The sequence below is a fragment of the Dromaius novaehollandiae genome, chromosome 11 (genome assembly GCF_036370855.1).
Source record: "Dromaius novaehollandiae isolate bDroNov1 chromosome 11, bDroNov1.hap1, whole genome shotgun sequence".
Lineage (NCBI taxonomy): Eukaryota > Metazoa > Chordata > Aves > Casuariiformes > Dromaiidae > Dromaius > Dromaius novaehollandiae.
Window position 1 is genome coordinate 5567925 of NC_088108.1, and position 14756 is coordinate 5582680.

The window sequence follows — 14756 nt, forward strand, 5'->3', positions numbered from 1 at the left end:
AAACATCTTTTGTGGATAATGTAAGAGCCTAGGGTTTTGCCAGTGTTGTAGCTTCCATTTCATATGACTTTTTTCTCATAGTGTGAGGTTGAGTGACTTACTTTTGACTTCATCAAACCTTAGTTATCTTGCTTCAGATATTTTACTTACAAAGGTTGCTGTTAGCACACCACAAAAACTGGTTTAGAGATGTGAATCTGAGTTTCTCAGTCTCCCTGTGCCTGATCACTGTTTTATTTTTTTCCTTACATAGAAATTATTGTTGAAAGAGGAAATTCTTTTTCTTTGTGTAACTTCATTCACTTAAAAACACTGACTTTCTTGAAGAAAGTGACATGGATTTTGACTTGTACGCAGTCAGCCCAAGCATTAAGCCTGAAATTGTACTTGCAAAACCATGTAAAGATTTATGTCTATTTAGGGATAAACTCTGGGTTTTAATTCTCTTGTATGCCTGCTACCCTGTCACTGGGTGCTGCTGCTCCAGTTGCAATCTGCGGTGTTCGCTTCTGTGCTGTCGCAGAGCCGGATTATTTTGAGGGCTCTGCTACTTTCATTGATGGTGTCAATATACAAACAAGGAAGTATTACTGGTTTGTGTTCTGCAAAACACGGGTGAAAGAATAATGGAAGGGAATAAAACTGTCTGAAATGGGAGTTTCTAAAGGTGTTAGGCACTAAGCAGTATAATAGAGAGCACAATAAGGAGCTAACGGGCTTTTACAAACTTTGTTCAAAGCCACGGTTCCTTGTGACCTGGAGCTGCTGTAATGTTACTCCAAGACAACAGTAATAGACCTAAACCTTTTGGCTTCTTGCATTCGAAGTACATAGCTGTTAAACTAGATGGGGGGGGGGGGGAACTCCCATGAAGTCCTAAAATTCTCTACTTGTTGATGATCAAGGTTTTGTGTATGGAGCCATGTTTTGGTTTAGAATACAACTGTTCTTCTCTAAAGCAATGTATGATCTATGACTTAGTTAGCAACTTACTTATAATAAGAACACATCTATGATAGTTTTGAATTATGAATTATCTATTAGCAGTCATTTCATTATTGGTGGCAATAATCAGAATCTTCAGTGTTAGCATATAAAATATATATATTTCCCTGGAAAGCTTTTCAGATGTTACAGAAGATTTCGATTTATTTTTTGTTTCAGCTGTATCCTGCCAGCATCACAACTATTCCTTGTACAGTGAGGTCCTCTTCAGAGCTAATGCACATCACTAGATATCTGTGTATGTATGTGTGTGTGTGTGTGTGTATATGTGTGTGTGTGTGTGTGTGTGTGTGTGTGTATATATATATATATATATATATGCACACACACACACGCGCGCAGACACATATGCATGTAACTTGTTGTGGATGGCAGGAGTGCAGAAGCAGGAAGTTCTAAGTTCACACCATTCCTCCAGCTTTCACGGGGCGCTGCACAGCCTCACACAGATCATTTGACTTTTGCATCCATGTCTCCTTCTTGTGAACTTGGTAACATATTAACACATATAGAAGAACTAGGATTAAATTGTCAATGTTTGTGCACTGCTTCTGTGGATCTAGTGATAGTTTATTGGTGTAACAAGCACTTTTCAGTCTGCTCGCTGGCGGATTTGTCTTCATTTAATGTTGTCAGGAGGAAATTATGAACAGAAATATTTCTCTTTAGTTTCAGCCAAGCTATTTCTACTGGTCAGTACTTGTAGGTAGAATATTAGAAATAAACTAGAATATAGTACAGTAGAATACTGTCACAGATACAAGCAGGTATTAGCTTCTAAATTAAACCCAAATCATAATTTTGGTCATTTTATGAGTGGATGAGAAAGGATGCATCTATTCTTACATTCACTGTACGTTCACCTTATACTCTCTGAAAGGAAGATCTGCCAAGAACATTGGAAATCCAGAAAACTTGGCATTCAGAAATCTCAGCCAGCATGCTTGAAGGTTTACAGGAAAATTTAAAGAGATTATGAATGTACTGTTTATCTGTTAAATGTCAATAATATAATGTAACTGACTTAAAGAGTCAGCATTGCTTACAAATGGCACATCTCTTTTAGAAAGCAATCTGATTTAAAATAGAATGAGACCTGTTAGCTTGCAAAAATGCAGATGAAATCCCTGTTTTGCTGGTTTGTCTTTTTTTCCTGTAGAGAGAGATAATGATGCATAAATCTTATAGGTCCAGTAATTAGTTTTTTTTATGAAAAGCTCAAGAACAAAAAGAAGAGACAGTTTGAGTCAACAGATAAGTTCTGAGACAGAAGTTCAGAAGTCAATTATAGTACTTTGAGGCCTTAAGGGGAAAATATATATATTATATATTATATATATATTTTTATATGTATGTGTGTGTGTGTGTATACATGCATACATGCATACATGCATAAAAATACCTTTTTGTTTTTCTGAATTGCAGTCCCTTGCAGGAAAGGATTTTCTCTACTGTGTTTACAATGCCTAAAGCCACAGGGTCCTTATCAGTTGGTCCTGAGAGAACAGTCTGTGAATTACCTAAACAAAAAAAAACCACCTTGGTTTTGGCAGTGGAACAATTGACGCTTGGTTGCTTTTGATTTATTATTTACATCCAAACAAATGCCTGATGATGTTTTCTTTTCTTTGAAGGTCAGATTGTCTCTATATGAAACATGCACTTGAAGCGTAAACAGGAAGTAACGCTGACATCATGAGATTTGAACACGCTTTTTAAGTGGTCCTGAATTACGGAAATCACTTTTTTTTTCCACTTCTGCAAATACCATCCATCATAATTGAAGTCACTTTACAAACATTATTTAGTTATATTAGGCCAGTAAAGGGGAACAGCTCTAATGAGTCTCCTTCTCTTTCCTTATGATACCTTTTAAATGGGAAAACCTGAAGTGATGATTTTTGAAAGAGGTGGAACTGATCATGTGTAAAACAAACAGCAAATGGGCAAGGAAACAAGCTGAAAAAAATAGAGGAAATGTTTTTCTCCATAACATTAAGCTGTAATAATATTAGATGGGGAAAAAGTGCTTATGCTGTTGTTTCTACATATATCAGCATTTACACTGTTTCTTTTGGTGTGTGGGTGGGCATTTGGTAGCTGTGTTGACGGCTACTACAACATTTTAGTGTTAGTTCACCATGTTACACGTGGAGCTGCTGTTAGTTTGATGCATGACTTACAGAAAAGGCAATTTTAAAGCTATATCCTAGTTGGTTTTAATAAATGTCTAGCTGTACTACAACTTGACTCCCTTAAGCTGGAGAACAGCCAAGGCACGGGCGGGAGCTGCACTGGCTGTACCCCGGCTGTCCTCCGAGGCAGCAGGTCTTCCCAACCTTTGAGTATTTTAGATAGCAGCTCGCATACATTGTTTTCCATATTTTATATTCTTTCAAAATACAGTAGAGTGCCGTTGTCAGGGCAGTTTGACTGCAAATCAAATACTTTTTGAAACTTTATCTGTACTTTTGCCTTGTGGGAAAATTCATTTCTGCCTGACTGTGGAAGTGCAGTTTTTTGCTCTACGTGGACTGAGCATTCATTGTAGAAGAATGAAGGAATTGGTCAGGGCCCTTTTTCAATACAGTGAAAGGAAAGCATGCATTTTCTTAGGTAGATTTGCTGCATTTTTTAAAAATATCTTGTATCTCCGAGTGTACAGATGCGCCTGAGAAAGTACCTACCATATGTGCGTTTCTGTCCTCTAGCCTTGCTTACCACTAACGTCCGCTGGTTCTTGGTTTGTCTCGTGAGTTATTGCCTAGTTCTTGAAGAAAACGCCTATTGCCTGCCAGAATACCCAGGTTCATGCTAAAGCGTGGCTGAATTTGCAATTCATTTGAGGAATTTAGGGGGCATGTTAGGAAAGTAAATCCTTAAAGTCAAATTTTCAGACTACATTGTGTGTTGTGTAATCAACTATTGGATTTTTTTGTTTGGCCTAGAAATTATAGTTAAAAATAATAATAGTTTTCCAGCATGTTAGTGGCTGACAGAGATTAGAGATTTATTCCTCGCTTTTCACAGTGCAGTTAAATAAAAAAAAGTATTTCCTCTGTTGACTTACTGTGAAAATTTCAAAGGGTTGTACTGCCTTTCCTTCATGTTGTTTAAGCATCATTGTTTAATTTTTGTAGGTTATTTTGTACATCAGTAAGGTAATCATCTTCCTAAGATGAAATATAATCCTAGTATTCATAAACTTCTATGGTTTTCTAGCATATCTCAGTGCAAAAAATGAAACTTTCAGACCTTCTGTAACATGGAACAGTTCTGAAATGTCACCAGGAAGAGAGTGAATTGGTATTATTAAACACTGCTAATGTTTACTGTAATTTAATTTTCCCTAGGTAAGTCCTCAGGGTAGCAAACCAGTTAAGCACATGCTTAACTTTAATTGCTCAGCTAGTCATCTGTATTTTTTGCTGCTTTCACTGCAGCCAAACATTAGACACTTGACTGTGACTTTTCCTGTTCAGTAACTTCTCACTGATTGGAAAAATAATACAAATTTTCAAAGACTGAAAAAAATCTGGATGTTTCTTCTTTTGCATTTTTTTATTCCTTCTATTACCTGACAATGTAAGCATTGGACCAAAAAAAAAATCGTTTGCATTAGCCACTCTTTCTGCAAATTAATTTCACTTTAGGTTCAGCAGTTTTTTCTAGGCTTGCTTTTGTGACCGGCAATAAATGTGACAGTCTTCAGAGGAGCAGAAATTAGATCTTATTTTGAATAAAATGTAGAAAAAGTGTGATGTCTTTCTTAGGATTAATGTCAGTATCGCTTATTCTTGTTAGTGTAGGATAATACATAAGAGATACAAATGTGGAAAAACATGATCACCTTTTAGGTCACTGTACTTTAGGTGTCATCCTCTGTCATTTCTCACTGTTTTCTCCCTGTGCTTTGAGGTCACACACCAGTGAGTTTGCTATGCATGATTAAATTATCTTGATTGTAATACGAAGCAAATTATAAATGTCTGGATAATTTTCTCTATGAAAATAGATAGAATTAAGTAGCTAAAGGCCTCCTTCATCTTCAACTTTGCCCAGTGTGATGCGTTGATCAGATTTTTGACACCTGCTAGAGTTGTATGTGGCCAGCTACCCCGTCGCGGTTAAATCACGGTGGATTGTTTTAATTTTGATTTTTGTGATGTCAGAAAGAAAGTCTTAAAGAATTCTTTTTGCCCCGCAGCTATGTGAAGACTTGAGTAGAATTTGACAATGGAGGCAAAATCCATAGTCATCGTCGTGGAGGGAATGACATGCAATTCTTGCGTTCACACCATTGAACAACATGTTGGGAAAATCAATGGCGTCCATAACATTAAAGTAAGTAACACTATTGATATTTCTTAAAGTATTGCTCTTACATGAGAAGCCATGGGAGGCAAATATGCGGAAGGAATATATTCTGTATATTTCTTGGGAAACTGATGTTAGAGGTGCATTGGCGTATTTCTAATACATATAAGCAAGAGAAAAACAGGTGTTTGCTTTGCTGAAGTGGGAGCTAGGTTATTGCTCTTACTCTTTTTAAGTGATTTTTTGTGTGATTTTATTTCACAATACGGAATTAATTATGAGCAAAAGGTAAAAAATGAAAAATTTTAAAATAAAATGAAACAGAAGTCTCAAAAATTTATACTGATGAAGAAAGCAAGCTGTCCTCACCCCTTAAACTCAATAAATGTCAGTATTTTGCCCACAGTCCTGCAGGCCTTTTCTTGCAAATTGACAGGACACACGGGTCACTTGCACAGGCTCAATAACATTTGTGTTCCTGAGATGGTCAGTCAGTCATATGCTAGCTGACCCGCCATGAAAAAATATTGCTGTTTTGTTGTGGTTTATGAAGTGAAGGTAGTGGGCAGTCCAGGAGACAAAGTTTTGATAGCCCTTTCAAGCATCAGAAATTTGCCTTCCTTTGTACTGTCCATGTGGGAATGTGAGAAAAAGGAGCAGAATGTCCTCTTGAAAGAAGTGTTAATGGAGCTACTTGATCTGCTCTTAATCCAGACTTCATTGATTTGACTTGATTTTAACCTTTTTAAAAATTATTATTATTTTTATTTAGTTCAGAGAAGATTTCAATATTCTGTTAACGTTTTGTCCAGTATGGGCAAAATAGTGTACTGTAGTGTATCCCAGAGTGAGCTGGTTACTCTTACCCAATGCATCATTTCACAGTAGTTTGATTATTAAAACTATGTAAAAGCTAAGAGATTCCTTATGACCTAATTTGTGCTGGGAAGAACAGTCCTAACAATTACAGTAACAGAAAACTGCAAATTGTTATTGCTTTGTATATAAACGAGGATTTCCCTTCTGAAATCATGCTGCTATTTTCTGTAAAATACAGTAAATTACTATGGAAACTTATCTTCCTGGTTTCATCAAAAGGTATTTCCATTTTAGTGGATATGCTTCAGAGGAACGCTTTCTTTCCCAGAATAGGGGATGCTATCTTGATTTCAGAGGCATGTGGTCATTAATTCCAGCTGATTTTAAAGGCTCATTGCAGTGCACAGTGATATGCAAAGGAGAATGATACACCAATTAATACTGTTTACATTTGCCTGAAGTAGAAGTTGGTGTATGCTCACAGGAACTTAGGTGAACAAGAGCAATATTTACACTAAGTCCCATTTTTCATCTTCCTTCAACTTTAATGGAGTTTTACTGTGATATGTGGCTCTTCTCTCACACCAGAGTCTTGGATCACTGAACAGATTCTTTTAGAAACAGGGATACCAGAGTAACAACATTTTATCACGTGGGAAGGACAGATGAATGACTAGGTATCCGCAAGCATGAAGTCAAATGGAGACTAAAGCCATCCGGTAAAATAATACCCCAAATAATGTGACTTCAGAATCCTTTCTTTCTTTCCAAAATTATCCAAGCATAAGGTTGGATTTCTACAATCTTATATTTTCTGTTGTTTCAACTAGTTTCTGAAAATAAACAGATAACTTGAGATAGGAGGAGGAGAGATTCATGATTTAACTTAAACATGCATCCTGTAGCATACTCTTAGGTTAGGAGTGAACAGTGTGGTTGGTTGGTTTGTTTGTTGGAAAGTACTAAGTATCTTGTATATAGGTTTTAAGGTAAATACCTTATTCCAAAGCCAAATAATATTTGTAAAACTACTCTTGGCAAGCAACTGTGATAAACTTCAAGAGATCATATTTAGTAATTATCATCATTACAGCATTAGAACTTCAGTTTAACCAAATAATTTGTTTTCAGGAATCATCTTTGAGAAGAGTAAAATAGGTTTTTGTTTAGTGATTATGAATCAGGTCAGCCAAAGAGACAAGTGTTGGCTGGCTAATAAAAAAAAGAGCTGCGTTTAAGTTATTTTGCCTCCAACTGCAATGAAACCAATAAATGTCCACGTTACTAATTCTGCCAAGGCCCGTAATTGGGACAAAAAGGAAGAAAGGTGATTCTTAAAATTATTTAACTGATGTAATTTAATCATGACTGTGGTCTTTTGGTTGCATCTTTGCCCACAGGAAAGATAAAATTGAATGATAATGCGTTGGGCTTCTGGCAGGCATTGGTTTTCCCTTTCGGAAATTGCAATAATTATGTTTGATTATATTATCAATCGGTACAAATATCCTTAATTTAATTTGTTTCTCTCTGATGTGAAAGGTTAGTACCAAAGGAGGAACTCTGTGGATCACCAAAATGTACAGAGAGAGAAAAATAGCTTTTTTAATGTTTGCCATGTATCTAATTTTAAAACTGAATTTTGTTCTGTGAAGTCTGATGCACTTTATTCCTGGGAGCAGGATAATAGCCTGTGCTGTTGTCACTTACTGCTGCAACGCACTGTAGCTGTCTGATCTACTGATTCCGCAGCAAAGAACACCTTGGTTTGCCGACTTTTTGGTTCCCCCTCTCCCCCCCCCCAATACCTTAAGACATGTGGAACTGTTGGACTTCTATCACTGCCACTTAAATCTGGGATTTTTCAAAGAGCATTTTCTTCCGTCCTTATAGCCCAAGGAAAGCTGCTAATAATGGCCAAATTATACAAGCGATTAGAATTTTCTGTGTGTGTTGTTTTGCTTTTGAAATCAAATTACACTGACTAACCCAATTCAAGAGAGTTTGGCTTTGCAAGTTTCATTATTTGCTATAAAATGCATTGAGATGCTGTCAGGATGTCAAAAGCAAAAGTGGCTGGACCAGCTTGTAAAGGATTCTGAAACTGGTTTTAAAAGTCTCTTCTGCCTAGCCTTGTTGTTGCACAGATAAGCACAAGTTACTTTATCGTTGCCACTGGTACGATTTCACTTCTTTAAGGTGAGTAGTGAAGGGTAAAATGATAGTGGACAAGTGTTACTAACGTATATAAGTAAAAGCTATTCACCTAATCTCGTGCAGGGTATTAGGTTCCCATCTCTTAATTTTGAGTTTGCAAAGTTGTTGGATTTTTTTTTTGTCTTTTGTCAAGGTATCTCTAGAGGAGAAGAATGCAGTCATTATTTATGACTCAAAACTGCAAACTCCAGGGACTCTGCAGGAGGCAATACACGACATGGGATTTGATGCTACATTAGGTGATTCAAGCCCACAACCTGTTTTATCCGACACTATTTTTCTTACTATTCCTACTCAGTCAACTCTAACGTCTAAACAGATTCGTAGTACACTACTGAAAAACAAAGGTATTCTGGATGTTAAAATGTCCTCTGACCAAAAAACTGCAGTGGTGACTTTCATCTCCTCCATTATAAATGGCAAGCAGATTATCCAAATGGTCCCAGGAGTAGATTTAAGTACTTCAACACCAGAGGTAACTCCTGGAACTTGTGAAGATGCCAGCTTGTCTCAAGCAAGCAGCGTTGTGCTACGCCTGAAAGTAGAGGGGATGACCTGTCATTCCTGCACCAGCACCATTGAAGGGAAGATTGGCAAATTGCAAGGAGTTCAGCGGATTAAAGGTAAGACCTTATGTTATTTTTACATAGCCTGAAGTTGACTCTGCTGTCCACTGATAGCGTTGTGGAGATACCTGGGACTGAGATTGGATAGCTTAGTATGACAATTACTCTTTGGGGTATCAATACTTAGTTACATATTTAATTTGGAGCAGAAGTGAAGAAAAAGTCTCAAGCTGTAGTGAGGCTGTTGCTATCACATGAGTGATAGCATTCAGTGCTTGTTTTGTATTTTGGTAGGGAGGTCAGAGTGGTAGCGTTCCAAAGTTTTATTTTCAATTATGGAAATCCCTATAATACCAGATGTCTTTTTTTTTGGACTGTAATAAATACTAATATTTTCTATTCAATTAAAAACTACTAATATTGACGTATATGTGATTCTGTCTAAAAGGGCAAGATGAAATTACCTGTATAAATATCTTAAACATAATGCCACAGGCCTCTGAAGAAAAGGATATATTTAGTATAGTTAGTAAGAAACAGTTAACTATGCCATTTGTGAACGTCCTGGGGAAAGAGCAAAAATCGAGGTAAAGGAATTGAAACTTGTTGTAGCACTTGGACAAAAAATGATTGGAAAAGATAAATTACATTGGTCGTAATTTACAAAACCTCTTAAATTTCCTTTTCATTGGAGTTAAGTTTGAGTGTTTAAAGCATTCTTGGAAAGCTTTGACAAGATTCATTGCTCTTAGGGTGCTGGGCAGTAATGCGCACATATTTTTGTTGTTTAATTCTTAGTGTCCCTGGACAATCAGGAAGCTGTTGTCGTGTACCAGCCTCATCTCATTACAGCAGAAGAAATAAAACATCAGATTGAAGCTGCGGGTTTTGTTGCGTCTTTCAAAAAGCAGCTCAGACCTCTCAAGCTCAGTGCTATTGACCTGGAAAGGTTGAAGGGTGCTCAAGCCAAAGGCTCCGAAACAATACTGAAAGAAAACTCAAAGAACGCGAATGACACAAAGACCATTGTCTTCAGAATTGATGGCATGCATTGCAATTCATGTGTCCTCAATATTCAGAGTGCTATATCAACACTCCCCTCAGTAACAAATGTAGTTGTTTCATTAGAGAAGAAATCTGCTATTATAAACTACAACCCAAACTTAGTTAGCATAGAGGTACTGAGAAAAGCCATAGAGGCAGTGTCTCCAGAGACATTTAAAGTCAGCCTTCCTGATGAATATGAGAATGTAGCACTTTTCACCACACTGGCGTCTCCACTGAAATCTCCTGTCGCTTTAAAGGATGCTAGCCAGCCCCTTACTCAAGTTGTTGTGATAAATATTGAAGGAATGACTTGTAACTCTTGTGTGCAGTCTATTGAGGGACTCATATCCCAAAAGGCAGGTGTAAAATCAATACATGTCTCCCTTCCAAATCACAATGGGACTATAGAATATGACCCTCTACAAACATGTCCAGAAGACTTGCGATCCTCAATAGAGGATATGGGATTTGATGCATCTTTATCAGGTAATGGCGTGTTAAACTTTTTACTTTAAACTTAAAAGGATGGTACGATTTTGTTTGGGATATGATCCCATCCAAGATGAAATTTAGAGGTTTGCGTGTTGTACTTCATGCTTGCCAAGAGAAGCTTTGTATCTTTGCTACCAGTGAGATGCTTAAGTACACATGTAATACTTCCTTTACATTACGTAATTTAATATATTACATTAAAGATGATTGAGATGTCTGGAAATATAAATATGTCTCGATTCTTGTGGAATAACTGGCAAAATGGTGTTTAACCAGACACAGTCGTGAATGAAGAGTGGTAAGAATCTGAGGAGTGTGAACATCACTCAAAGTTAAAATGATGCTTACTGTGATGACTGGTACAGTATAAGGAATTGCACAATGGGAACAGATGGCTAAATAGTAGAATCCAGTAGACTTATGGAGAAAATTCAGACATTACATAGGAAGTGGAGTGTCAGAGCCCCCTTGGGAAGCTTCATTTCTTGATTCACTAAGATTAAATTTTGAAATTTTACGAGAGCTATTTTATGCCAATAACTGCAGGAGTGGAATCAGGTGGTCCCCTTTAAGTCCTTTCTTGCAGCCCCTGCATTAACATGGCTTCTCCTGAACTGCTGTAAGAAGCAGTTGTCTGGCTTGAGAGCCCTTCTCTAAGGTCGCAAATGTTGAATTTGCTGGCAAACCATGAATTTGCCTGTAAACTCAGCTATGTGCATCAGGTAAAGTCAATACAACTGTGTGTAAAAACAAAGTTTGCAGTGCAGAGGTTTAGTTTACAGTCTACAGAATGGGACAGGGGATGTACAACAGGACAGACAGGTACAATAAGGAAAGGCAAAAGAAAAATAGTAACAGTACGGTTGGGTGGAACGTTGATCAGTGGCCTAACCGTTATCATTTAAGAGTGAGAAAAAGAAGACAAGACCTACGAACACGTGGATGAATCTGCTTGACAGGGCACGTGCAATTACCGTTTTTGGTCTGGAAAGTTACAGCAACATGCACTTAGGCCTTTATGCTACCAATTCGTAGCTCATTGAAATGGCTGTTTATAATGTCATGAATTACAATTTTTTTCTCCAGCAAAGACAGAACTCCCTGTGGTAATAACACGGCCTTCGCCCAAAATGCAGCTGGAATCTCACAAAACGGAGCCTCCCTCCAAAGTATCACTGCTCCATGTTGCTAAACATGAGACAAAGACTATTTCCAAGTGCTACGTCCAAGTCACAGGCATGACGTGTGCGTCATGTGTTGCAAACATTGAGAGAAATTTGAGAAGAGAAGATGGTAAGATATATGTCAGCAGAATCTGTTAAATTTCTCGGCATTGCTTTTAGAGAATCCATCCAGCTTTTGTACAGTGTTTTGAAATGGCAGGTTAGTCAAGAAAAGAAGTACCACTGCTGGGGTGTTGGATGAGTTTGAACATAAGCTACTCACAGTTGGGGCATAGGATGAAAAGGGAACATGTTTCTTGCTGTTTTGATGTCTTGTTGGCTAGAGACTGCCCTTGAAAAAGCTGGAATCGGGGCACTGCAAAGAGAATACAGGTATTGAACCTGGATCCTCTTGAAACTAAAACAAACCTCTTCTGCCTTTAAGGTATAGACCTGGACATGTCACTTACATAGAAGCGTGCATGTCTGTGTTAGAAAGAAAGCTGTTAGAGAAGGACAGTATTAATATGGATTAGAGGGACATAAGTTAAATTTAGCTCTATGAGTTAGGACAATGATATCTATTACTGTTGGATTAATGATTGTATTTACAGGAACGAATTGTTGCATGTCTGTGATGTAATGAAGAGTCATTAATATAGACTGTGTTTAATTATTATAATGAAGATGGATATATTCCAAAGTTAAGCTGAAATTGTGATTTTTTCCTGCTAAAAGCTTTTCAGACTTTCCCTTTTCCTTAATGCGTACAGTAGGGTTGCACATTTGGTTAGGCCCACCCTTTCTCATACATGTTCATTCAAGTTCTTTCTTGAAAGAAAGCCTTTTAGAAGTGCTAGATGTGGATCAACAGATATGTAGACTTGCTTTAGAAGAGCTCCTTTTAAGAAGAAAATCACAAATTTTGTTTGTAATTAGACAGTTAAAAACATGCAACCTGTTTTGCCCCTGTCAGAGTAGTACTTTGGTCTCTCTGGCCTTCGCACCTACACTTAGATTCTCTTGGTACAGTTATGCCAAGCGTTTGTTCCTCAGTCCTGTGTCTGTCTTGTCTGTGCTGTAATGGCTTTGTTGATGTCTCTTCCAAAAATGCTTACAGTTCTCTTTCTGTGTACAATGTGATAGGTTTTTTGATTTCAATAAATAAATTGCTGTTGTGCCATCGTATTGTCATAGATACAGTGTTTTCCTTAAATGGGAGCAGAAGTGTTTGCACATTTTGTCTTCTAGGAATACATTCAATACTTGTGGCGCTAATGGCAGGAAAGGCAGAAGTGAGGTATAATCCTGCTATCATACACCCATCAGCTATTGCAGAGCTAATACGGGAACTGGGATTTGGAGCTACGGTCATGGAAAACTGCGATGAAGGAGATGGAAATCTGGAACTTGTGGTAAGCTGCTAACAAAAAACCACCACTACCCTGTCTTTATTACCTGTATCTGCTGAACATGCTTGTATAAACGTCCACTTCCTAAAATGTTTACCATAGGTAGTCAGTAATTCAGGACAGTCATAAGCACTTTTCCCACTTCTTAATCACAATGTATTTACTGAGTAATCTGTGGTTTTGATAACAGGAGGGAACCTCTCTTTTACAGGTGAGAGGAATGACTTGTGCTTCTTGTGTGCATAAAATAGAATCCACCCTCATGAAGACTAATGGTGTGTCATACTGCTCAGTAGCTCTCGCAACTAATAAAGCACACATTAAATACGATCCTGAGATTATAGGTCCTCGAGATATCATACAAATGATAAAGGTAAGTTTCACGAAGACATGAAAGTCTCATTAAAATATCCAGCATGCTTCCAAAAGTTACATGTCCCAGAACTGAAAAACCCTTGATTTGAACCAGCTATAGAAGGGAAGACTATCAAAGGAAAAGTCCTGTCTCTCGTCTTCCAACTGTCATCCCCTCAATCTCAGTGCAGGTGTCTGCAGATAATATGTGTTCTGGTTCAAAAGCAATGCTCCGTTATGACTTTGCTGAAGATTTTAAAGAGAAAGGCTGGGAAAGCAAGGCTGTGGTAGAATTGAACCTGTTGGCTTACACGTTTGCAGAAAAATGAAGCGCATCTGTGAGCATTGTAGTAAAAGAAGAGACAAGATAAGTTGGTTGGTGTTCTCCCTCAGTTTCCGTATCTTTGTGCCTCAGGAAGAACCATTTCAAAAGCCACTTTTTAGAATAGCATTTTATTGTTTTGGAAAAGTTTTCAGAAAAGTTGGGGGTATTTTTGTTGTTTTTTTTTTTTTTTTTAAGTCATGTTTAACAGAGAGAGAAAGGCAATCATATCGGAAACGTTAATGAAATAAAGCACATGCATGGTTGGCCCCACCAATAATCTGCCAATAACTTCATAAGAGCACAAAGTGTCTTTAAAATCTGACTGCTCATTCTTACTATGCTTTTTTCCTAGGATTTAGGTTTCACTACTTCTTTAGTCAAAAAAGATAGATCTGCTAGCCATCTAGACCACAAACAGGAAATAAGGCAGTAAGTATTCCTGAACATATTTAAATTCTATATAAACATTTTTGATTCCCCTTTTTAATGTTTGCACAAATTTTACTGTTGATTAATAAAGAAAATGAACAAAATAAATGTTTGTGGACTTGTTAGCTAAAGTGCTATCCATCATTTTTTTTAGTATTTATTTATTTATTTATTTATTTATTAAACCTGAGGTGGAGAAGGTCGTTCCTTGTGAGTCTGATTTTCTGCCTTCCTGTCATGGGGCTGATGATGTACATGATGGTTATGAACAGCCAGCTTGAAGATGCTCACGCACATCACAACATGAGCGCTGAGGAAATGGAGGCCCTTCACTCCTCCATGTTCCTGGAGTGCCAGCTCCTACCAGGATTATCTGTTATGAATATTCTGTCATTCTTACTCTGTCTCCCTGTACAGGTAAGTAGCAATATGGCAACTCCTAGTGTGTTGGGGTTAGACATTCAAAGTGAAAGGCAATGAAGAAATGGAATTTGACAAGTGACTTTATACTGATTGAAAATGTTTTGAGGTTGTTAGATGTTTCTGCTATAGCTAAAATAAGTGCTGCAATGGACTATGGTGGGCAGGCCAGTCGGTGCATGGGTGCTGT

The 14756-nt window shown here is 37.5% G+C and overlaps 1 protein-coding gene across 2 annotated transcripts in view; it reads left to right on the plus strand.

Moving 5' to 3' along the window:
* ATP7A (ATPase copper transporting alpha) overlaps positions 1 to 14756 on the plus strand; it is a 29664-nt gene that overhangs the window by 2283 nt on the left and 12625 nt on the right. For both annotated transcript variants that reach the window (XM_064518114.1, XM_064518115.1), the window contains exons 2-9: positions 5213 to 5349; positions 8492 to 8981; positions 9723 to 10457; positions 11550 to 11756; positions 12878 to 13041; positions 13250 to 13411; positions 14070 to 14146; positions 14338 to 14563. In XM_064518114.1, the coding sequence (XP_064374184.1) occupies positions 5242 to 5349; positions 8492 to 8981; positions 9723 to 10457; positions 11550 to 11756; positions 12878 to 13041; positions 13250 to 13411; positions 14070 to 14146; positions 14338 to 14563 (2169 nt within the window). In that variant the 5' untranslated portion in view covers positions 5213 to 5241. The remainder of the gene's footprint in view (positions 1 to 5212; positions 5350 to 8491; positions 8982 to 9722; positions 10458 to 11549; positions 11757 to 12877; positions 13042 to 13249; positions 13412 to 14069; positions 14147 to 14337; positions 14564 to 14756) is intronic.